The sequence below is a fragment of the Phyllopteryx taeniolatus genome, chromosome 4 (genome assembly GCF_024500385.1).
Source record: "Phyllopteryx taeniolatus isolate TA_2022b chromosome 4, UOR_Ptae_1.2, whole genome shotgun sequence".
Taxonomy (NCBI): domain Eukaryota; kingdom Metazoa; phylum Chordata; class Actinopteri; order Syngnathiformes; family Syngnathidae; genus Phyllopteryx; species Phyllopteryx taeniolatus.
In genome coordinates, this window is record NC_084505.1 from 21,989,583 (window position 1) to 22,014,956 (window position 25,374).

General features: G+C 41.0%; 2 protein-coding genes across 6 annotated transcripts in view; one reads left to right on the top strand and one right to left on the bottom strand.

The window, feature by feature from the left end:
* On the bottom strand, window positions 1-9,284 carry tnip2 (TNFAIP3 interacting protein 2). Its single transcript, XM_061770614.1, has 6 exons — window positions 8,356-9,284; window positions 6,567-6,860; window positions 4,904-4,990; window positions 4,561-4,824; window positions 3,328-3,444; window positions 1-2,133 (listed from the first exon to the last, which is right to left on the bottom strand). Exons 1-6 carry the CDS (start codon window positions 8,647-8,649, stop codon window positions 1,834-1,836), a joined length of 1,356 nt encoding a protein of 451 aa, XP_061626598.1. The 5' UTR covers window positions 8,650-9,284; the 3' UTR covers window positions 1-1,833.
* An 8,003-nt stretch (window positions 9,285-17,287) lies between these two features.
* Window positions 17,288-25,374, top strand: part of LOC133476771 (dorsal-ventral patterning tolloid-like protein 1) — a 57,510-nt gene continuing 49,423 nt past the window's right edge. Inside the window, exons 1-2 of one of the 5 annotated variants that reach the window (XM_061770619.1) lie at window positions 17,288-17,459; window positions 20,447-20,866. In XM_061770619.1, the coding sequence (XP_061626603.1) occupies window positions 20,683-20,866 (184 nt within the window). In that variant the 5' untranslated portion in view covers window positions 17,288-17,459; window positions 20,447-20,682. Of the gene's footprint in view, window positions 17,460-20,147; window positions 20,867-25,374 lie in introns of those variants that run through there. The other 4 variants (XM_061770624.1, XM_061770618.1, XM_061770620.1 and 1 more) reach the window with 4 other exon arrangements.

Consider the following 25,374-nt stretch of genomic DNA (forward strand, 5'->3'; position numbering starts at 1 on the left):
TCATTTATGAAAATATTTTATTATAAAAATAGAGCATCCGCTCGGAAGGGGTGGGGACACACACCATATCCTCCAAAATCAGTTTCTTGGCACACATTGAGTTAAGTAAACATATTTATTTTATATTAAAATAATCTAACAGTATAATAATATGTTATGGCTTTTTTGTATTATAATAAATTATGAATATATTTCTAGCACCAAATGAGATTTTGTGATTCAACAAACAGGAGGAAGCTTATACAGTTTGCATCAAAGTACACTGATAAAGTCTTGGGCCACCATTACATTGATTGTTTTAGCAAAGCTATTGTGACAATTATTGTTAGACGTTATTCAAATTGGACAGTCAGTGACATTTTTGACAAAAATCTTAAAAATTGAATGGGTTTGGTAAAAATATTTTTGGGTGCAATCCTGCAAATGTACTAACATTTATGAACACAAAGGTCTTAGCGTTTGATATAAAAGTTTCAGTGACTGGAAGAACAAAAAAAAAAACATTCCGATTGTAAGTCGCTAAAATGTCACAAAGTGGGGTCAATAAAGGTTTGCTAAATTAACAAGTTTTGGGCCTGAAAAAAAAAAAACAATATTGGAAAATCATTGTCCAAAAACATGCATAACAAAAGAATATTTTAGCTCCTTGCTAATTTGTGAATTTTTTTTTTTTCCATAATGCTCTTATGTGCTCTTGTGCTTTACGTTTCAATGAACGAAAAGAAAATATTCCGATTGCAAGGTCCGTGACATTTTAGACAACTGTCTAACAATGTCAATGAGTAGGGGGAAAAAGATCAAAGGAAAATTTGTATCTACCACTATTGGAAACGTTTCAGTTTCGTGGGAAAAAATGTTGACACAAATGTAAATCACGCTAAGGTCGATCAAAAGAGACTTGCGCCCTATTTCGGTGACGTTACAAAAAACTAAAATCCTGAAAATTTGATTGTCTTGTAACTTCAGCCTTAATTTAAACATCGGAGCCAGTGGTGGCCTAAAAACTTTAGCTTACTATCTGAGACAGTCTTGAATGATTCTCGTTGTTAAGATGGTTTACATTTTTTTTTTTTTTTTTTTTTTTTAAACTGACAACTGGAAATCATTGGACGACTGGTTAGCACATCTGCCTCACAGTTCTGAGGACTCGGGTTGAAAATCCCGGCCCCGTGCCTGTGTGGGTTTCTCCGGTTTCCTCCCACATCCCAAAAACATGCAAGGTTGGTTAATTGAAGACTCTAAATTGCCCGTAGGTGTGAATGTGAGTGCGAATGGTTGTTTGTTTAGATGTGCCCTGCGATTGGCTGGCGACCAGTTCAGGGCGTACCCCGCCTACCGCCCGAAGATAGCTGGGATAGGCTCCAGCACGCCCGCGATCCTAGTGAGGAGAAGCGGCTCAGAAAATGGATGGATGGAAATCATTGGATTCCCCCCCCCCCCAAATGTACTCTTCTTGTTGCTGAAGTTGACATATTTTTTCTTGTTTTCCAAAAACATAAAAAATTGACTTGGGAAGTTATGCTATTTGGCTAACGATATGTACTTGTCACCAAGATTGTGCCAAAACAATATCTTTCTATAAGACATTGCACAAAAACAGTGAATAGGTATTTCAGCGAATAATGGATAGTTTCCCCCGCAAAAAAAAAAAAAAAAAAAAAAAAAAAATCGGAATTTGCCTATTCGCCGATGCCAAACTGCACGGTGGCCAAAGACTTTAGCGTGTTACCTGAGCTAAAGTCTTAAATGATTCTCGCTGATAAGGTTCAGCGTAAAAGTTATTTTGTTCAGGTTGAGGTATTTCATGTAGTGTGCAAAGGGTCCTAGTCGTGCTCACAAGGTGGCGCACTCCTCGCAGTGGTTGAGGTACTGAGCGGCGTTGTCCTCGCTGAAGATGGCCAAGCAGCGCGGACACTGCAGATCCGACGGGACCTCCGTTAGGGCCGCATCCTGCGGTACCCCCGCCGCCGGTGGGGGCGCCACCACGGAGAGGGTCGACCGACGCTGCGTGTTGGTCCTGGCCGCTAGGTGGTCCCCAGCGTCCCGGTGGGGGCGCCGTGAGGACGAGGATGAAAATCGGTGGCCAATGTGCACGTGACACAAGGGGACGTCCCTGGTTTCTCTGCTCGCTCCCTGCCAAAGACGTTTGGTAGGCATTAGCATGTTGCTAACGTTGGACATCTTTTTATGAAAATGTTTGAATGTCTTGGTTCTGATATACATTCAAAAAATTACGTGACCAATTTTGCTCACCCCCCCTGCCCCCCAACTTACAATTTATTTATTATTGTACCATTTAATTAATAAAAGCAAGTCAATGGAATCTTTTTTTTTTTTCCTGAAAAGTTTGCGTGACCCGAAAAGCATACGACTTCCGCATTATTTTACATACTTAACTATTAACTACTCTAACTATTTTCCCATAGGTCTGGTTTCCACAGGTAAAAACTAAATCTAATGTGCTGTATACATAAAAAAAATAAAATTGAAGAAATATTTCCGAAAAGTCCAGCTTCTGACACAAAAAAAAGACGACCAAAAATTTGACAAAAATTGAAAAAATAGTTTACGAAAAAGGCGGTTTTCCCGATCCCCCAAAAAGTTTGCGACTTGAAAATTTTACTAACCTGAAAATTATCGACAAGAAAAAAAAAAAATAATAATAATAATATTTCCACAAACTTCAGTTTCCATGACTTACATAAAAACTTGCACTTTACATTAAGGAAAATGCCCAAAAAAAACAGAACAGAAAAAATCCCTAAACAAAACAAACCTGTGAATTATCCAAAACATTTTCAGAAAATTGAAGTTTTTGTGACGAAAATGTCTACAATTTGCGTTTTACATTAAAAAAAAAAAAAAAAAAAAAGAAACCTGAAACAAATTTGCGAAATATTTTCCAAGAAGTCCACACTAAAATAAAATTCTACGACTTGCGCTTTACATTAAGGAAAAAGCAAGAAAACGGTTTTCAGAAAAAAGGTTTTAGAAATATTTTCCAAAAAGTTTGTTTGCCATGACCAAAAAAGATTTCCCCTTGCCCTTCACGTGCAGAAAACAAACCTAAACATTGTTGAAAATATATTTGAAAACGTCTGCCACACATTTTTGCAAAATGTTGGAATTTTTCCAAATGACGTTGCAAAAGCTGTTTCTGTCACCAAAAAGTAAAAAAAAAAAAAAAAACATACATAACACACAAACCTGAAAATGATTGTGAAAAAAAGATTTTGGAAAAGTCCAGTTTCAGTGACCGAAAAACATTTTAGCCAAGCGGCAAAAAACAAAGTGGAGGTGCATGGGCCATGTTAGTCAGCTGTTCACCTGTTTGTGGAGCTGCTGCTTCAAGTAACGAATCTGCTCCTTGAGGTCTTGAATGCGTCCCTGTGCTCGCTCCCGGTCGGCCCGCTCAGACTTAAAGTCCTCCGTGTAGATAAGAACCTAAACAAATCAATCAAACAAACCAAAGCCAGTTAAAAACATTCAAACGAATCGGCCACTGTCAAAATCATTCTGTAGTCGATGAAAGGCAAAAAAAGAAGAGAAATGTAAATGATCACAATTTACCCATGGACCTCTACTTTCTCAAAAGCTTTTATGTTTAAAAAGGTTCAAAACATTGAAGGGAAAAAAAACTACAGCTATCTCAAGCACTTTGACATTAAGTTTTGTAAAATGTTAACAAACGTAAAAAATAATTTAAAAAAGTTCAACTTCAGAAAAAGGTAAATGAATTTTAATAAGTTGTTTAATACTTAAATAGTCACAAATATATAAATGTAAACAAATTACAACATTTTGGGGGGGAATGAACAGAAAGTTTACAATGTAAAAAAAGGTTGAAATCCATTAAAACAGCTAAAACAAAATGTAAACAAGAAAATGGAACAAAAAGTTAATTTTAGTCATACCTTTTCATCTATTCTAATGATCTAATTTTGGCTAATTTCAAGTTTTGAATATGTATAGGTCTATTGCTTCCATTACTATTTTTCAGGTTTATGCACCCCCACAAAAAAATTATGTGATTACTAATAGATATAGATATATATTAATAGCTCTGTTCAGAGATTTTACTTCAATATTTGAGATTTCTAGTTTTTAAAACTGTTACATTGCTTATTTGATGATGGACTTGTATGTCTTTGTTTTATGTGCTGAGGCCAACTATGGAAATAAGCCCTCTGGCTTTATTGTGTTTTTATCGTCACTAATGATACGTGACCGTACGGCGATAAGTGCTATTGTGCGCTATCGACAAATAAATCACGTCAAAAATTGATTTCAAAATGTTTTTTTCAAAAGTAAGAAAATGTTAAGAATGTTAAAAAATAAAAATAAAAAATTGCAAACATAGAAAAATGCCAGTGTCAAGCTAGCATCAGGTTTTGCATTACTTAAAATGATTTTGCACTTGCTAAAAAATATATACGTGCACGTCAGCCATCTTGAACGTTTACACAAAAACTCACCCCAAAAACTTTTTTTTTTTTTTTTAAATGCAAACATGGTCTTAGACATAAAAAAAAAAAAAGCCACTGCGAAGCCAGCACCGACCTGCTGTTCCAGCATCTGGATGCGTTCACGGTCTTTCGTGGCGGCTTCCCGGGCTTCTCCTCGAAGCCTGGCGCACTCGCTCAGTTTGTCTTGCAGCAACCCATTGAGTCGGGAGATCTCTTGACGGAGCAAGGCGGCGCCGGCCGAGCCTAGCGAAGGAACGAGCGGCGTTACCGCGACGCTCTTGATGCGCTGGCACAGCCCTCGGATGTAGTCCTCCCTGCTCGCGTCGTACCTCTGCCACTGCGAGTTCAGACCTTGGACCTGCGACCGCACGTTGGTTGGAAGGAGTTTCTTTTTGAAGTCGTTGTTTTTTTACGTGCATTTTCAAGTTTGTTCTTACGTAGGCGACACGCTGCTTCAGCTGCTGATTCTCCTCCTCAAGCTGGCGGATTTGTGAGTTTGTATGTCTGTCGGGTGACTCGGGCAACTAAATGGAAATAAGGGAGGGGATTGGCATTCACATCGGAATTTGGGCTTGTGTTAGCATGATGAAAAATTGCTAGATGATTTACATTCAACTCTGAATCCACAATTTTTTTCCCGTTTTTTTATTTGCATTGTGAAAACTTGCTCGCCGGATTGCATGAAAATCCAGATCCACAAATTTTTTTTTCTTCCATTTGTTAGCATTGTGAAAAATTGCTATCAACTCCAAATCCAGGATTGTTATCTTTTGCTTTTGTTAACATTGTGAAAAAAATGCTCGCAGAGTTATGTTAAAGTGCGAATCCAGGATTATTTTGGGGATGTTTTATTTTATTTTATTTTTTTTATTTTTTTAATTGAACAGTTTAAAATTAGCGAGCCGGATTGTGTTAAAATTCGAATCCGGAATTGTTTTTAACCGTTGAGTTAGCACTGTGTTTTTACGTAGCTAGTTAGTTTGTGTTAAAATCTGAATCCAAGATTTTTTTATTTTTCCCCCCCCCCCGTTTTAGTTAGCATAGTGAATAATTGCCTGCTGGACTGCGCCAAAGTCTAAAACAAAAATGTCTTTCTGTGTTTTTGTTAGCATGGTTAAAAATGTGTTTGGCTGGAATGGAGATTGTATTGTAAGGTACTCTGCCATCCTGCAAGTAATTGTGATATTAGCGTATTTGTTGGCAAAATATTGCAATCGCATTGTATTGTTTCATGACTGCACAATGTCCAACCGAGCCTAACGGAAATAGAATTATTATTGTAAAATATGAGTTAGTTGTGTTGACAAAACATCACAATAATATGGTGCTGTAATTTACTTAGCAATTCCCACCAGTTTTTTTTTATTTTAGTCATTTCGTTAAAATGATTTTATTTGAATTGTAATTTGATCAAACCCCCAAAATTTGATTTAAGTCAGCCGTAATAAAAACGATTCACTTTTTTTAAAATCCAATTTTAGAGAAATCTTATTCAATAGTTTTGAAGTAAAAAAGTAATTTCCTCCTATTACTTCATTGACTTCTAATCCTATCTTTATCATCAACAAAATATCGAGATGTTGTACGTTTCTCCGCAAATCTCACCATTAATGGGGAGATTATCATTGGCAAAATATCGCAATCATTTAGAGTTAGTTCATGTTGTACATAGAATGCTAGTTATGAGTAATATACTACGTTCCTCATTGCGAACATTATTATGGTTAGCGTTCATCTGCAAGTCTCACGACTTACCGTGGATATTATTGTACATTTCTCAGTGAGTCATTTTATTATGGTTATCAGAATATTGTATGTTCCTCTGCAAGTCCCACCACTATCGTAATGAACATATCAATTCCTCTGTGAGTCTCACCACTAATTATTTCCATCGTTATCATTCACAGAATATCGCTATTGCGAAAGTATGTCGTATGTGCCTCTGTGCAAGTCTCGCAACTTATCGAGATATTAACGTTTCTGTTCAAATGATATTGTATGTCCGACCACTGATCGTTTTCGTTCGCAAACCATCGACATATTCTACATTCCTCCGCAAGTGGTGCCGCCAATTGTCGGCAAATTATGGGGGGAGCCCACCTGCTTAGCGGCTCGCTCGCCCGCCTGGGCCTCGCCCGCCTTGCTCCTCTCGAGCTTGGCCATCAGCTGGCAGCACACCTGGACGGTGGCACCCAGCTGGCCCCGCAGCTGCTCGGCCTCTTCGGCCAGCGAAGTGCACAGTACGGCCCTGGTGGCCTCGGCCGAGCGCAGCCGCTGTAGCTCCAGCTCCTTGTCTGGATCCACGTCCGATTTGCTGTCGCTCTTGGAGCCGCGCTTGGCGCTCTCCAGCTGCGCATCCTTCTGGCGCAGCTGCTCGCTCAGCCTCTGGATCTCCTGGTAAGACCGCGTACAATCAATATGGACCCATTGAATGCAGCTTCTTAGCATTGTAGAAGAAAAACATTGTGATAAAGAGTGGAAAAGTTTTGGGGAAATAATAGAATCATATATTTTTGCATAAATCAAGAAAATTCAGTCCCTGTTTAAGGATCATCCATCCATTCATTTCCCATATCGCTTATCCTCGCTAGGGTGGCGGGCGTGCTGGAGCCCATCCCAGCTATCTTCAGGCGAGAGGTCGCAGGGCACATATAAACAAACAACCATTCGCACCTACGGGCCATTTAGAGTCTTCAATGAACCTACCGTGCATGTTTTGGAGATGTGGGAGGAAACCCGAGGCGGATGTGCGCTTAACGATCGATTAACATTTTATTTGGACAATCCTGACTCCCAAATGATTTTCCAGCGACCATTTTGGTCCTCCAACCCACAGCTTGAGAAACCCTGCTTAAGCCAATTGCCATTGTTAGTTATGATCATAATTTCAGTAAATAAAACAAAATGTCTGACCACTTTCAACTCTTCTGCTTCAACTTTTTTCTTTGAAAAATTTTGACTTGTCAGGTTTTTAAATTTTCTCTTGAAAAAAAAAAAAAACTATGTGACTATAGTCAGATAACGATTATAAAAAAATAATAATAATAAAAATAAAGACACTATTCTTGTCGGACTACAATTTTTCTCAAAAAAATGTTCTTTTTTTTTTAAATAAATGACTTATTCTTAACAAGTGACATTATTCTTGTCAAATTATGATTCTTTCTCAAAAATGATGACTTTATTCTTGTCAGATAACTCTCATTTGAAAACAAATTTTAACTTTTCTCTCAAACAATACCACATTTATTCTTGGAAAACAATTGAGTTCCCACCCACCATTTCCCCCCAAAATATATTTCTGCCTGATGATCATGGTTTTTTTTTGTTTTTTTTTATATAAACTCTTTTCTTGTCAGATTGTGATGTTTTCTCGATAAAAAAAAATATATATATTTTATTCTTGTCATATTATTTTTTAAATAGATCTTTAAAATGAATTCTGACAAACAATACCACTTTTGGTTTCAAAAAGTACAACTTTATTTCAGAAAAAAAAAAGTGATTCTTGTTCAATGACTTTTTTTTTTTTTCCATTTGAAAAAAGTATAAACGTTTTCCCTTGAAAACAAAACATGAAAATGATGCCCCCCCCCCAAAAAAAAAAACATTACTGCCACAATTCAGAAATTAGTAACGTTAATCAAGGAAATTATTGCCTGCTTAACGATCAATAATAATAAAAATGTTATTTTGACATATCTTCCATTCACCCATTTGTGGACACCAAACCACAGTTTGAGAAATCCTGCTTCAGCCAATGGCCATTAGTGATGCTAATAATCATAATTAATACATAAATAAAAGATCAATCAATTTAGCCCGCGACCCTAGTGAGGAGAAGCAGCTCAGAAAATGGATGGATGGATAAATTGAGCTCAATATGTACCTCTTCTTGTCTGACCACTTTCAAGTCCGTCTCGTTGTTCTTGTGCTTCAGTTTGCAGATTTCCTTGCACAAACTTTCCAGCAGAGACTTGGACGGCCCGACCACCACCGACTGGTTGTCGCCCACCGCCACGCACAGCCTCTCGTGGCCGGCCAGCCTCGCCTTGAGCTCGGCTATGATGTTGTCCTTGACCGCCAGCTGCTTGTCCAGGAGCTCCATTTCCTGCCGGCTCTCGTGGTACAGCGTGTTTAGCGTGCTGTAGCTCCGCTTCTTGTCCGCGTCGGCTGGCTCCATTTTGATTATTTTTTATTTTTTTTTTAAACGTATTTCGTGACTTTAGTAAAATGTTAGTAATCCACCATTTGACAGTTCCCGAGCCGCCTTTCACCTCTCCAATGTAGCCGAGGAAGGCGCACTGTTGTTAGGGCGGTGTGGCTCCACGCCGTCGACGAGAATATAACCGGGCCGGGGATTTCCTGGGGAACTTCCCCGCGGACTTTTTGGAGATTCGTCAAAGCGAGCACTGTGTCCCCTCGCAGACTCACCGTCTCCGAGCGACATAATTGGGACAAATGTTGTTAGTTTTTTTTTTTCGTTTTTTTTTTCCTTTGAATGTATATCGGACTCAAGCGCCCAAAACTCTGAATTAATGGCGAGAAAAAGTATGCCAGCTAGCGAGCTGGCTTGGCTGCTGAAGGTGGTGCGTTCGAGAACCGCGGGAAACCCATGCATGTCAACTCTCAATTTAAAATGAGACACAAATATATTGACGTGTGTGTTTATAAAAGTACCCCAATATTGACCCTGACGTTGACTCGTGGGGATTTGGCAATTATTTGGACCGGAACATTGGAAAGCGCCGTGTGCCGGCGTACTTTACAGGGTTTCCACGCGTACACTTGAACGCGGCATCATAACGAATTCCCCAGATGGCTTTGAAGTAAATTCCGACAAATATTACAATGCAACATGTTTTGGTGTTGTCATTGAATGTACCATGACCAGACTTGTATAATTATGGGAGACAACCGCTGACAAGCCTCCCAAGCGTGTTCAAGGAGATGGTGTGCATTCAAAGCTGCAGGAAAGCCACAAGTTTTCAACCCCTCATTAGCGTTAGACCAGCGAGACTCAAAAAATGTGGTGAAGGAATCGCTGAATTGAATATAAATGAAGATGACAGCATTTTAAACATGCAATACAATCAAACATACAGTGAATATTCTTATTTATGCAGGTCATTTCATTCTCAGGACATTGAATCAATTGCAACTGGACTGTTCTACGTTACTTTATTTTAATGTTGGTCATTACGGTGGTATTTGGAGATCTAAGTATTTTGTTGGTGTCAACACCTTGAGAAACAATGCTTTTGACAACAACAACAAACAAAAAAAAGAGGAACTGGTGTCTAAACAAGTATTCAAACAGCTACATTAACGTTTAGTCACAGATGTTTGGCAATCATTTTGACCGGAACGCTGGAACACTCCGATTTACGGTGTAGTTTACAGAGTTTCCACATGCACACTTTACGTTCCATCATAACAAATTCCCCAGTCTTTGTTCCAACAAATGTACAATACAACCTGCTTAATTGTGTTGTCATGGAATGCATCATGACCATATATGGGAGATAACAACGTCTCTATCGGGAGCTGGTTTAGTGGGAAAGTGTTGGTGTGTTCAAGAGCTGTGGGAAAACCAACATGAGTTTCCCCATCTAAATTAGCGTTCGATCAACTCAAGTTGAGATAAAAACAGAGATGTCAAAAGTACTGGTAATTCAGCACTTAAAAGTACTGATAGAAATACCGAGGCCACTCCTTTACTTAAGTACACAATTATAAATGGACTTTTTTCAACCTAATAATAAAATACATAAAGTGAGATTTTTTTTTTTTTTTTTATTCTCCAGGGGCCTCATGTACCAAGACCTGCGTGGATTTCCGACTGAAACGCGGCGTACGCTCAAATCCAGAAAACGTCGTATGCACAAAAATATGCAGATGTATGAATCTGTGTGTACGCATGGAATCCAAGCACATTTCCTTCGTATATCCCAATCAACGTAGAATTGAGCGTACGTGTTGGAGGAGCTGACCCCTCCCTGTCCACGGCAACATTTAAAATTGCAAATCATCTTTAAATGAACCCTGCACCTGAGAAGCGGTCTTCGCTAAAATATGGAAAAAGTGGATACAAAACTGAGTCAAACAGAAGTGCGTGTCAGAGGAGCCTTTTCTGGACACTTGTGTGACAAAAACAAGTTTTTTTTTTTTTTTTTTCACAATTCATTCCATATTTGTATCATCGCAAATGAGCGTGCAGGTGGACCCAATGTTATGCCCAGTGTAGTTTCCAGTGTACGTGGTCATGTTTGTGCAAAAAAATACAATCAAATTTAAAAAGGCACTTCCTGCAGTACTTGTTAACACAGTGGCCATTACGATTTAGTTAAAACGACTCTTGCGTGAGCTTAGCATGTCACGCGTGTTCATGCTGTGGGGCTATAAGTTAAGGCGGCCATTAGTGTTTGGTGCATATTGTTTCACCTTTAAAACAAATTTCTCATTCTTCACATTATAGTGTCACCAAAAGGACGACTATAAGGATGCCATTCATTTCATGTTTTCGTATTATTTTTAAAATGATAATGACTGTTTAATGAATGTATTTATTTTTCACTCTTTTGTTTGGGGGGGAAGGTGCGCATGCTTCATGATATTTTTGAAAATTGTTTTTACAAGCGTTAACATTTTAAATATTATTCTGAACATTTTATAATATAGTGTATATATTTTTCAAGAAATAATGATTAATGTACTTATGTTTTACTTCATTTTGTAGAGTTGCTAAGAAAAACATGAATTAAAAAAATAGTCAATACAAAAATATTCATAAAAAAGACTAAATAAAAGAAGTAAATGTTCACTAAAGAGGTTTTAAAAATCAATTAAATAAATAACATCACAAAATCCAAATGAAATAATTGTATGAAAGAAATAGATACTGAAAGAATAAACAATACTAAAACAGAAAAAATTAAAAAGACCCTATTCTGGGCTTGAAAAAAAGAAAAAATGCTTACATTTTGTTTGAAAACATGAACAAACAAAATAGATTAAAAAAAAAAACTAAATAAAAAGAATTGTTTTCAAAGTAAACAAAGACCGTATTCTGAGTTAATCAAATACATAAATGTCCACTAAAAGTAGTCAAATGAAATAAAATGAACAATCAATAAATAAACAATATCGACAATAAAAATAAACAAAAACTATTTCAAGTAAATACAAAAGAGCCCATTCGGGGTCAGAAAAGAGAGGAAGATTTTTTGTTGTTGAGGATAAGCGGTGTGGAAAATGGATGGATGGATGGATGGATTATTTGAAAGAGAAATTTGCGAAAATGTAATTGATATCCAGGGATTCATTTTTAAAACAAAGTAAAACCAAAATAGTTAAGGCCACCCTGGGCGAAGAAAACCAAAAGAAACAAATGACACAAGCGAATCTAGCAAAAAGCAGAATTTTTAAAAGTGTGTGTGAGGGCAGAACACCAAACTCCTTAGAGAAATAGCCGTTTTCAAAAATAAAAGCAGTTTTTGCGAAGATTTTTAAAGCTCTATAATCCATCCCGTTATCTTGCTTGTTCGGTTATGTAAATCAGGATTGATTTCCCCCAACATGCGTCATGCTTAACAGACGGCTGCCCTTCAAATTCTGTGAAACGGATGCAAAGTTGGTTAGAGCGTCAGCCAATTACACATGGCGATGAACTATTGCATTATTTCAAAAGACATAATATGCATAAGAATGACCTTTACACACATTATACATTTTAAAAGTTAAACTTGCGTACAAGCAAAAAGTACATCAACACATCAATGGTATTTGTACGTCTTGTGTTTTGAAAATTCACATTGGAAAAGCCGAATCAGCAGTTTTGGCGGCAGACCGCTAACGCTGCACATCGATAAGCCGCATAGCCGATTAGCCTGAGCGGAGCAATTAGCACCTGCAATTAGCACGTTGGCATCAATAGTGAATGGATCAGGCGGTCGTTATTAAAATAGAAAGTGATACAGTGGAACTGTGGCAGTGTTTTTCGTACGCTCTGCAGAAGTCACCCGAGCGCTCATGAGCCAACTGTGGCTAACACACGCAAGCTGTCAATCAAACGTTTGGACGAATCAACACTTTTTGGGGAGCATCTGCCAAGTTCCTGAGCAAGTTACTTTTCAGCCTCACACGATACACAGGAACACTTATTGATATTTGTTAGATTTTGTTGTTTTTAATGATTGTTTTTTTTTTTTTTTTACAGTATGCTGGCAGGTTTCCAAATTTGGATTTGCTGGCCTTCAGTGTCGTAACCATGTTGCCGGGCAGCGCTGAGCTCTATTGGAAGAAATGCAGGAAGAAGAGTCAGAGAAGGTCCCCTACTAATCTGCAGAAATAGTCATTGTTCCAAAAGAGGAGAGAGAATATACAGCATGCCTGTGTAAATATGCTCTGTTGGTACAGTATGTGTTGCTGCTCCTTGCGTTTTGAAGTAGCCGTTGTTTGAAGGTTTCTAATTACCGGAACATCGATGCTAATTTCTGTTAACCGGTCGGCGACGTTTTCGCATGGTATGTTAGCATTAAGCTTGGGGACTTTTCATAAGACAAAATGTATTTATTTGTATTTATTGAGCAGTAATCTTTCTTTATCGAGGTAAGGCAATTGAGAACAGATTCTCATTTGCAATGCTGACCTGGCTGCAGACCGGTGACTAAAACATACAACACACTCTACAATGTGATATAGTTACATATTTACATCCTACATTTCATGACTGAAACCATATGAAAGCTTGATGGGCCCATCGTATTATTGTACATGGAAAAGGTTTTGCGTTGATAATTCAGTCATTCTTTCAGCTATTCGAGTTACTGTCAAAAGGGGTTTGGTAACAACACCAAAAAAAATGCTTTTGCAGTAGCTCAACATTCATTGCATATGACAATTTCGAAATTTGGATGCATATTTTAGCAAGAATCATGGAAGGTAACGCGTGATTTGCTTTGGTGGGCCACATAAAACGATGTGGCGGGCCGGATCTTGCGCCCGGGGCCTTGAGTTTGACACCTGTGCTATATATTGTGTGCTATATATCGCTCGAGTAGCTTTATAACACGTCGCACAGAAAGCCTTTGCCGTGTCTGTCTGCTCGTCAAATAGGCAAACGTACAGACGAGCCAAGCACCGGCTGCTTGGCTCGTGTGACGTCGCAGCGCCGCAAAGAGACGAAGACCGCAAGGCGCATTCTGAATCGTATGTATCGATTTATCTGCTATAAAATCACTTCCAAATGGCAGCTGTGGTTTGGAAAGGGGTTCTACAGTTATAAGGAAAATGTTTAACATCTTTGAGCTTTAACACATTTGGCTGTTTGGCATTATGCTTCAGCGACAATGAAGTTTCCCTTTCCTGCTCTCTGGGGGATTATGAAGCATTATATGACCTGGACCCCAACCCCTTCCCAATCGTCGGAGACTCTTTATCTGGACTTGGAAGTTAACTGCATTGCTTCCCACCCGTTTGTCGCTGGCCTGGCCGCAGCTATTAAAAGTCACTTCCAGCAACGGCTGCGGTTGCCTTCTACTTCTTTTCAGCCAATAGTTTGAGTTGTTTGACAGAACATTTCTCCAGTGTGTGAGTTTGTGAATGGTGATTTTTGAATCGACTGTACAGTATAACTATCATTTTGCTGAATTTCTGTCTGAAAGAGGCCTTTTTATCTTGAGCCCACCCCCCCATAAAAGCCCCTTTCTGAGTTAGTTAGGGGGAAATTTATTTGCACTACAGTGGCGTACGTGCTGGAAAAATGTGTGTCATCACTTTTTTTCCCCCCCTCCCACTTCCCGCATACTTTACCATACCCCCGTATGCACCTGCGCCACCTTGTCATTCCTTCATTCCTCTTCTCCCCGACGAGGTCAAATTGTGAGGAAATAACGGAAAGAAACGAGGGGAGAGAAAGAATGCGCCAGTTGTCATGTAAACGGAGGATTTCCTCTCAGGACCTTGTATTTCCTCCTCTTGTGAAAGCCTAATTTGAATAAGTCACAAAACGTCACCAATTAGCCATCGGACAAAATCTTTTGGACAAGTTGGTCTATTTAGAAGTAGCAAAAAGGACCCTACCAAGTTTAGTTTTTGGGCGGTCTACACATGATAGACATGTTTACCAAATTTTGCGTTGTCTTCGGGGACTGAATGCGCTATATGCGCAATGTCACGTGACCGAACCCGGAAAATGGGACACCTGACTTCCTGTGTCTGCTACGCTAACGAGCATGACTACTGTTTGATGACGTGATTGTTTGAAGCCGAACTTGCAAAAAAATGTGGGCCGCTGTCTTTGGACAAACGTTAAATACATATATATCATTTATTTATACAAATAGCATTGAATATTGTAATCTTTGGTGACATCTTGTGTTAAAAGGAGACATGACAGCTGTTTTGTCACGGCCCCCATCGCCATTCACCCGAACTGGGAGCAAGTGCTTAGACCGGTTTTGCCGAATGCCGAAGTAGGTTGCGCATATACCGGATTCAGTGTGCTACTGAGTCGAATTGGCCACTTTAAAACAAAATGACACACTTCTTGTGTATTATCGGCCGTGGCTTCTTGAGATACTTGTGTGGGTCCACTCATGATAGACATGCCTACCAAATTTCATGTTGCTAAGTGAAACTGGCTTCGGGGACTGAATTTTTTTTTTTTTTCAAAATTCAGGGGGCGATACTTAGGGGGTTCCACCCATGATGTAATTTTTTAGCAGGATGCACGCGCCTGTAAAATTCGGTAAGTTTTTCAGTATGGGGAAAGTCCTGAAAATGTCCATTTACTTGGTCTACGAAGCAATTTTAGAAGGGCCTTCGCACCCTTAATGAGAATGCTACACTACCTGCAAACCACAGCACTTATTCGCCACTCTGTGTGTGTGCGGTCTATATGCTGGTGAGGTACTTTCACAGAGTTTCAGGGACGCGCGGATCGATGTGGGCTTTTAAATAGGGACACAGATACCTGCAAAGAGCATTCATCTGGATAGCTTGGATCCTGTCTAAAGCCTGGCCACCCCGCTCGATGCATTAGTACTGGACGATGGCATAAAAATAAGACATTCATTCGCACGTACCCAGGGAGGTACGTGCCTCTCGGGAACATTTTGCTCACAAACGCAGTTATTTATTTGGCTCGGGGCGGCACGGAGGCCGTCCGGTGTCTCGCTTGCTTAAAAAACCCGGAAATGTATTTTCAGCGCGAGTGAAAGCTCGTGTGTCTTTTTTGATTGGCTGTAAATTGCGACTTTACGACGGTGTGCGCCGGCGATTCAAATTTTGAATCGCGGTTCAAAACAGTGGCCGACTCATCTCCCACTCATGAAAACGGCTCGGTGTGCGGCAGCCATAGGAAGAGGATATTTTGCTGATCTGGACGCATACACACTGTGGCTGTGTTTTTCATCAATTTAACTTCGGCCCGGTACACACACAAAGACAATCGGCCTGCTTTTTGCGCCGATTCTGCCCTTTCCCGACCAAGTACGTCAAACGCCAGACAATCTTACGTCTTTTAAGATTGACACGGAGAATGGGAATGTGACACAGAATGTAGCCACTCAAGAACTACCCAAGATTGAGGAACACCGAAACGAGCGTAAATAAAAACAAAAATGTCTTACAGTACCCGATGTCGTTTTATGTATAAAAGTGGGTTTCCGAAACGGCAAGAAGTATTTTCCAAAGCAAGTTTTTATTTTATTTTTATTTTTATTTTTTAAGAACCTCGCCATTTTACAAGGTTCTCGCCTCTGGCAACCTTTGGGAACACTTGGGGAAACATCGGCGCGTATCCGGAAGTGTTTCTTCTTCAGTTTTGTGTGATCACGTGACATTTTGAGATTGGCAACGGAACAGAATCGTTTCTGTGTTGAGATTCTCGAAGCACACCACACACAACAAACAAAACTATTGAATGACAGATTTTTTTGTTTGTTTTATTTTTATTTAATCTATATGTGTGGGGTCTGTAGCAGATGATAAAAAAATCTTTTAAGAGAAGAAAATTTTGTATTTGTGTACCAGGCCTTACAGTAAAGGTTTTTCAAAACAAAAGTTTCCGTTTGTTTGGGCAAATGTATCAACATTTGTCTTCACCAGAAGAACACAAAGCTTAAATTTTAGGCAATTTTGACGTGTGTTGGACCGCACAGGGTGGCACATCTGGGGGTGTGGTGGCAGGCAACACCCCCCACCCCCCCATGGAACCCCCACACCTCACCCTGGTGACGAGTGGATTCCCAATGTAGAGATCTCCCGCCTTTACTTTTGGACTGTTCTCGTTTGTTGAAGATGTTTCATCTTTAATCCAAAAGGCTCCTTTACTTCTTTTTACACTTGTAAAACAAATAATAGCAGAACAAAGGCTTGTGTTGAACTATTTTTTTTTTTTACACTTTTTTTTAATTAATTAATTAAAATTGTGTTCCTTAAACAAATTATTGAAAATACAATAAAATAATTGTTATACTTGTATGATGAAGCCATGAACTTCTTTTTTGCACATGTACATTACCTGCACAGTCAATACATTTTGTTTTAATGATGTCCTCAGTTTGAGCCAGGAGCAGACGAATAAATCTATTCCCATTATTTCTCTAAAGGTATGGGAGGAATTACACCATTTGCCCCGGAATGGGTTTTGTTGACCTTTCGAGGTTCCCCTGTATTGTGCGTGTGCGTGCGCGCGCGCCCGCAGGGGATTTGCAGGGCGTCCATGTTTGTTGCTGGACAGCTTGTCGGTTGGATTGACGGCGTGACGTCAGCGTGGCGCTACCTGCAGACTACCTCCGCTGCAGGCCGGGATTATCAGTAAAGGGACAGCATTTGATAATCTCGTTTAGTCGTGGAGGTTGCGGAGCTTGTGCTACTGGTGGGGGGGTACCAGCAGAACCATACCACCCTCCCCCACCCCATTCCCATTCCCCCCTCCCCTTTACCCCTCACTCAGAGATTGAAGAATGACATGATGAGAGCATGCAGGTAAGCAGTGAGTGAGTGTGTGTGTGTGTGTGTGTGTGTGTGAAAGCGAGAGAGAAAGAGCATGTGGCCGGAGATTAGCAGCCCTGGTTGACAATGTTGCCACCGGTGCAAATAATGAAGCACATTGCCGCTTAAATTGTTTTCGTCGTGCTCTTATAAAGTAGGCCAGCGCGGTGCCGGAGTGGTTTGCATTTCTGCTTCACAGTTCTGAGCTTCGAGGTTCAAATCTTGGTGCGCATGTTCTCCCCGTCTGGGATTTCGCCGGGTACTTCAACGCCCTGTAAATGGTCCATAGGTGTGAATGAATGGGCAAATTCTGTTTCCTCCCCCCCCCCCCCCCTCCCCCATTTATGTGAAGTGCAGAAATGATGAATAAAGGCAAGGCATATCTTTCAGGTGACTACTGGTCGAAATCAAGGTTGAATTCCAATTTTCACACATGGTCGGCAGTCCATTATTGCAAATGGCAATTTTTGAGCTTGGGTGCCAGTGCATCCGGACGTTAGTACAGCGGTGCCTGCGTTACGAGTGACCCAAAGTTTTTCGAGATACGAGCCGTTGATCGGACGATTTGCGAGCGCAAACTTGAGATCCGAGCGCTGTGTGTTGACAGGTGACTCAACTTACTCCGCAACAAGGGGCAGTTTGGCAGCTAGAATTACTGTATTAATAGGCTTCAAGCTCTTTATTGTCACTCTCAGCTGAGGTTTACGGTCAAACTGAACATGAAACAAAGACAATTACACGTTGTACATTTAAAGCAACCGCATATAGCAGGGGTATCTAACTCCTTTTTCTCACGGGCCATATCGTAATTAGGATTTCTCTTGGAGGGCCGTTATGGCTGTGAACCAATATGAATGTATGATCGCCTCATATTATTACATATACACAAATTGATGGATAACTACTTTTGAAATCAGAAGCCAGTAAAAAACGTTTGTTCGACTGCAGTATTATTTAAATTATTTAAAAAAGAGGATCGGTAACAAACAAAATGCTTGCAATATCTCAATTTTAAAGGCGAAGACAATCTGCAATTTTGGTATTTATGCAAGAAACATGAAGTGGATGCACATGATTTGGTTTCGCGGGCCACATAAAACGATGTGGCGGGCCGAATGTGCCCCCCGGGCCACCAGTTTGACACCTGTTGCATATAGCCTCCGCTACCTGAATCCTAACATACAATGGGAAACTCCATAGGCACACAAGCTAACAATTAGCATCTATGTGGCGGTGTTGTTACCCTTTAAGTAATGGATATCTGAACACAAATTGTGCTGCAACACATGTAGACAGTCGGTAGAACAATACTCACAGGTATATATTCATTATCCTCTGCAAAGAACAACTAACATTACTGCCCTACTGAGAAGCTGAGTCTCCTGTACAGTATATCTGTATGTCTGTGTTATACTGCCCCCAGGTGGCCAAGATGCACACCAGAATGCGCAGCAAAATTGAGTAAAACTAGAGTTCTATATTTCTCTTTAAAGACACATTACATATACAGTATTTTTTTTTTTTTTTGGGGGGGGGGAGACTGAAATGGATTAATTGCATTATTTATTCATTGCAATGTGGAAAGATGATTTGAAATATGAGTGTTTTGAGTCACCCGCGTGTTCAAGAAACAAATTCAACTCTTATCTTAAGGCACCTCTGTACGTAACCACTTTAAAAAAAAAAAACCTTACAGAGCCTCAGATGAGTACCGTTGGCTGCAATCACGCTTTTTAAAACATTAAGTGCAGTCCTGTCTGTTTCCCCCCCAAGCCCAACATCTAACCACCGCTCTCACACTCACAATTTCCTACACCCACGCACGCACACGCACACAGTTGCCTTCATGGACCACACTTATTTGGAAACCACAGAACTTGAACAATATGCAGGGTTGTAACAGTCTGTCTGTCTGTCTATCTATCAGTTAAGAGTCTTTAGAGAAGTGCGTGCGCTTGTTTACATGTTTAGATACTTACTGTATTTGGCATGTCAAGTCTGCACTAAGTAGCTCATTTCATGTGGCTTCAACCCCACTAATATTTCAGTTATTGGTTGATGTTGATGACTGATATTCTGTAACTCGTGAGGTACAGTATATTACCAAGTAATGGGTACGGTTAAGCTAATTCTCTCTCTTTTTTTCATTTTTGTTTTTACTTTGGACAAGTGATATTTCCAGCTGCTGAAAGTAACTTAAAAAGTCACTTGTAATTTAACTTTGTTACTTTTGAAATAAAGTAATCAGCAAAGTAACTCGTTTACTTTGTGAGGTAACTGTGGCAACACTAGTCCTGATAAATGCACACACAACAACAACAACAACAAGAATGTGTGTAAATCGCGGATATATTTGTGGATCTGAAAAACGTGTGAATCACGGATATATTTGCCTAAATCATTTTGAGACAAATCTCTCCCCATATGTAGCGCCGTCCCTGCTGTCATGTGAGTCAAATAGCCAATAATGTTAACTGCACTACACTGATTAATTTAAAAAAAAAAATTAATAATAATAATAATCCACAATGCACTGAATACGGGATAAGTGAATCGCGATAGAGCGAGGGAGGACTGTAATTGATCTTCTTTGACTCTGATGAGAGAGCGAGAGAGAGAGAGAGAGAGAGCGAGAGAGAGAGAGAGAGAGAGAGAGCGAGCAGCGGTAGACAGACAGACAGACAGACAGACAGACACCCGTAGACCGCGAATGAGGTGACAGTAGCTAGCATTGGGAGCGCTTTACACGATACATCAAGATTCACATACAGTATAGTGTACACTAGTGTGTTTGTGTACTTAAGTAGTTGTTCTACAGTACGTTAGTTAGTTTAGTTAGTTAGTTAGTTGGTTGGTTGGTGCGCGTGCGTGTGCGCGTCCGGGCGGATGTTTGGAGCAGGAGCCTGGCTGTGTTGCTTTCACGGACCTTCTTCTTCTTCTTCTTCTTCTTCTTCTTCTTGTGGTTCTTGCGGAACTTCCAGCCCGGCGGCGGTCACTGGTGACGGCCCCTCGGCGTCGGCACGGCGGTGGAGCGCGATGGGGGGCTCACGGACGAGCACGGCCAGCGAGCGCTGCACTTTAGCGGCGTCATAAACGCCACACACCGGCCGGGGGACCGGGGACCACGCGGGAGGGGGCGGGTGGGGGTCCCGGAGCGGCAGAAGCGTTCGAGGACCCGCTCCTGTCCACTTGCACTTGTTAGTTCGGAGGGCTTCCGATGGAGCGAGTCCCCCCGGCGCTTGCCGCCAAGATGCGCTGCTTGACGCTGCTGCTGGCCGGCTTGAGCTTGTGGGCCAAGGTGGGCGTCTGTGTCCCGGACTACGACGACCGCGACCGCGACTACGATTACTACGACGACGACAGGCCTGACGCCGTCGACTACAAGGACCCCTGCAAAGCTGGTCAGTCACAATACATTCATGCACTGTTAATAATGCACTCCATTACTTTATCACTATGCTTATCTGTGTGTGTGTGTGTGTGTGTGTGTGTGTGTGTGTTAGTGTGAGAGAGAGAGAGAGAGAGAGAGAGAGAGAGAGAGAGAGAGAGAGTGGGGATGGCAATTGCCATCAAGTTATGTTGTCGTTGTATGGATATATAGTAAGCTGTAACGTATAAGAAGGCAAGTTAACAAACTATGTTTTCAACATTAAGACATTTAAAGTCAGTTGACAGTTAAAGACTATATCATTAAAAATAATGAAGATACGTTTATTTGTAATGGAAGGCATCCTTGAGGCTCTATGCAATTGTCAATATTATTGTCATATTTGTAAAATAAAAATCCAACCTTTGCATTATGACACTGTGCTTGACAAATAATATAAGTCATGAATTACAATGATCTATATAACATGTAGTCCACCCATCCATTTTCTGAACGGCATACAACAAAACACATTTTTGTTTATCGATGCTTGAATTGTACAGAAATTGCATTAAAGTGCATACAGGAATATCTTTGCAACATGTTTTGCATACATTTCATAATTTGTTGCGACACAATATATTTGTCATTGCATATAAGTATCCATTTTAATGTGATGAGTACTATAATACTTTTACATCTGCACATATTGGGTAAAAATTTATTTATCATAGCTGCCAAAAAAACATTTTGCTTTAATTTTGTCTTATTGCTGCAGAACACTTTTTATGTTTATAGCGTAACAAATTCCCTTGCATGACATATTGTAATAAAACACCTTTGCACCTGCATATACTGGCATGAATATTTATTACAATTATTTTATTTACGCGAGATAAACCCCTTAAGATGCAACATCTCCTTTACAAGGGGGTCCCACAATGTGTTGAAAATTATTTAAATCCATTTTGAAAGTGCTTGAATTGTGCATAAAGTTCAAACACACACATTTTGGAACATAGTTTTGCTTTAATTTCTCTTCTATTGCCCTAAGGCAGTGATTCTCAAAGTGTGGTATGAGTACCACTCAAGATACGTGGGCTCCCTCTAGTGGTATGCAAAAGAATCACGGAATGAAATTTTCAAACCATGCATAATAATGTTGCAGTCACTTAAATTTTATTTATTTTTTATTTTTTTTTAAATGTAGCAGAGCACCTTTGTCAACATAAGTTGTATTTATTTATATATATACATGTACAATACATTTATCTTTTAGAACATTTTGTTTTCAACCATTTATATAGGTACAATTTTATTTAACTTGTTTTAATCCATCATTATTTCAGTAAAGTTTCTTATTTTATTTTCCTATTTTTAAGTGCATTGGTAATGTTCAAACTGTGCATAATGTCACAGTGACAATTTTTTTTAATCCAGGTCAGGACATTTGTTAAATACAGTTCAGTTGTATTTAATCCTGTAGAGCTGTTTTTGGTTTAAACATTTATTTTGGTAATTTTTTTTATTAAACCTGTTTCAATACATTGTCTTTTTTTCCACCCTGTACATTTAAACGGGAGTTTGCATGATTTATTTTTTTTCCCAAGGAACCACCGCGCCTGAGGAAGAACAACTTATCAGAATCAGAAGGCATGACCAATGAGATGAATGAATCATTTGCTATGCACTCGCGGGCACACTCATAACCGGTTACTGGCATGCCCCTGCAGCCTCGCATTGACCTGTTAGCTTGGGGTTCAGGAGCTTTGCTGCAACTATTTTGGAATATCCACCTCTGTAAAACACATTGATTGGCAAAGTGAGGCTACATTAAAATCTTGCTCACGATTTTAACACTGCAAACTCCCCTTTACATGCAGTGCTATTGTTCAAACTGTCTGCGATTGGCTGGCAACCGGTTCAGGGTGTACCCCGCCTCCCGCCCCAAGATAACTGGGATAGGCTTCAGCAACCCGCGACCCTAGTGTGTCATGAACGGAACAAAGGACAGGACCCAAAATGCACGACTCCAATTCAAATAGAGAGGTTTAATAAACTGGCAGAGGTCGGTACACAGGCAGGCAAGCCACATAGGCAACAGTATCCAAAAAAACACAAGGCAAAAAGGCAAGGTCAATTATCAGAACAGGGTCTAGGCTTACTTTGAGTCGGTGACGTGGAAACAAGGAATGCTGGAACGTGACAAGGTACAACGAACTGGTGACCAGAAAGAATGAGACACGATGTCAAATGCATGGGGTAATTAGGGTAAACGAGGCACAAGTGGGGAAGATGCTCTCAGGAGCAGGTGTGTACAGGGGGGAGACCATAACACACACCCATGACAGTAACCCCCCCCAACGGCCGGCCCCAGATGGCAACGTGGGAGTCCCGAATGAGTGAGTCATCAACGACAGCACCCACGAACGTTCCTCAGGCCCGTAACCCTTCCAGTCCACTAGATATTGAAACACCCTCCCCCGAGACGACAACAGCCGCCTCACCGTGAAGACAGGGCCCCCGTCCACCAAACGGGGGGGGGGGGGAGAGGAGGGGGCCTAGAAGGTGGGACCAGAGGGGACTCCCGGGCGGGCTTGAGCAGGCTGACGTGAAATGCAGAGTGGACCCGCATAGACCTTGGGAGCCTAAGCTTCATGGTGACATGGTGAATGTCCTGTTGGTGTGTTGACTGCCGTTTTCCATTCATCCCACTCTCTTATCCTGACTAGATGATACGCATTTCTCAAGTCTAGTTTGCTGAAAACCTTGGCTCACTCCAGGAACTCAAAGGCGGTGGTGATGAGAGGAAGAGGGTAGCTGTTTTTCCACAGTTATTTCATTGAGACCCCGGCAAATCGATACAGCGTCGCAGGGTCTTGTCCTTCTTGTCCACAAAGAAAAATCCTGCTCCCGCAGGGGATGAAGATGGGCGAATGATCCCGGCTGCCAGCGATTCTTCCACATACTCCTTCATGGCCTTGTGTTCCGGCCCTGAAAGAGAGAAGAACCTCCCCCGTGGAGGTGTGGTTCCAGGCAGCAAGTCAACTGCACAGTCATAAGGTCTGTGGTGTGGAAGGGATTTGGCTTTGGACTTGGAAAAGACTTCTTTAATGTCATGGTAACAGGTGGGCACTTGAGATAAGTCAGGATCCCCAGATGGGGTCTGTGGAATATCATTTGAAACATAACCCTGAACATTAAATGGAGGCTTGAAACAGTTCTGGGCACAATTGCTGCCCCATGACATAACATGCCCAGAGGACCAGTCAATGTGGGGGTTATGTCATTTCAACCAAGGGTTCCCTAAAATAAGGCCGTCATTCATGCGTTCCGAGTGAGAATCCGGAAATGTGAATGTGAGTGTTTGTGTGTGGTGAGTGATCTTGCCCATAAAACTGCCATCTGCAGCATCAGCGTTGCGGTGGCGTCTTACTTGAAAGGTTCTAAGGTGCATATGTCCAACGAGGAGGGAGTTGAGTAAATTTGCGTCAGAACCAGAGTCGATAAATACAGATGTATGAATCTCTTGATCTGGAGAGCATAGTGTCACTTTAGGAAGAACCTGTGTAGGGTGTTCCTTAATGATATTTAGACTCACCGCTCCCCGTGCCCTTGTTACCGGCACCGGCAACTTTGACGTGACAGTTGCTCACAGAATGACCCAACTGCCCGCAGTAGAAGCACCGACCTTCCCTCGGCCGGCGTTGACGTTCCTCAGGGGAGAGACGGAACCTGCCCAGTTGCGTGGGTTCCATGGTGACGCTAGCCAGTGGATTGAGAGTGTCGTGATGCTCTGACAGTCCCTTTAGATGAAGGCGGAGGGCAGCAAGCTGCTCATCCTGCTTCCAGATGCGTTGACCCTGCGCTTGAAGGGCGTTGCGCACCGGGTCGGAGTCTGCCGGGTCCATGTTATGGCCAGTTCGTTCTGTCATGAACGGAACCGAGGACAGGACCCCAAATGCACGACTCCAATTCAAATGGACCGTTTCAAAAAGAGAGCTTTAATAAACTGGCAGAGGTCGGTACACAGGCAGGCAATCCCCAAAGGCAACGGTATCCCAAAAACGTGAGGCAAAAAGGAGGGGGTCAATTATCAGAACAGGGTCTAGTCTTACTATGAGTCGATGACGTGGAAACAAGGACTGCTGGAACGTGACAACAAGGTACAAGAAACTGGCGACACGAGGTTAAATGCATGGGGTAATTAGGGTAAACGAGGCACAGGTGGGGAAGATGCACAGAGGGGGGAGACAACAACCAGAACACACACCCGTGACATAGTGAGTATAAGTGCTAAGGAAAATGGATGGATGTTCAAACTGTTCACAATGTTTCAGTGGAGAGAGAGAGAGAGAGAGAGAGAAATAAAGCCTCTACATTGTTTTTAATGAACACATAGGCCTTCTACGCTACTGTAGTTTAATGAGGGTCAAGTCGGTGGTATTTAGTGTAAAAAGTTTGAGAACCACTACCCTGATGCACTGTAGGTGATTAAATAGTTTCCTTGTAGTATCCCTTTTGATTATATACAGTATATTC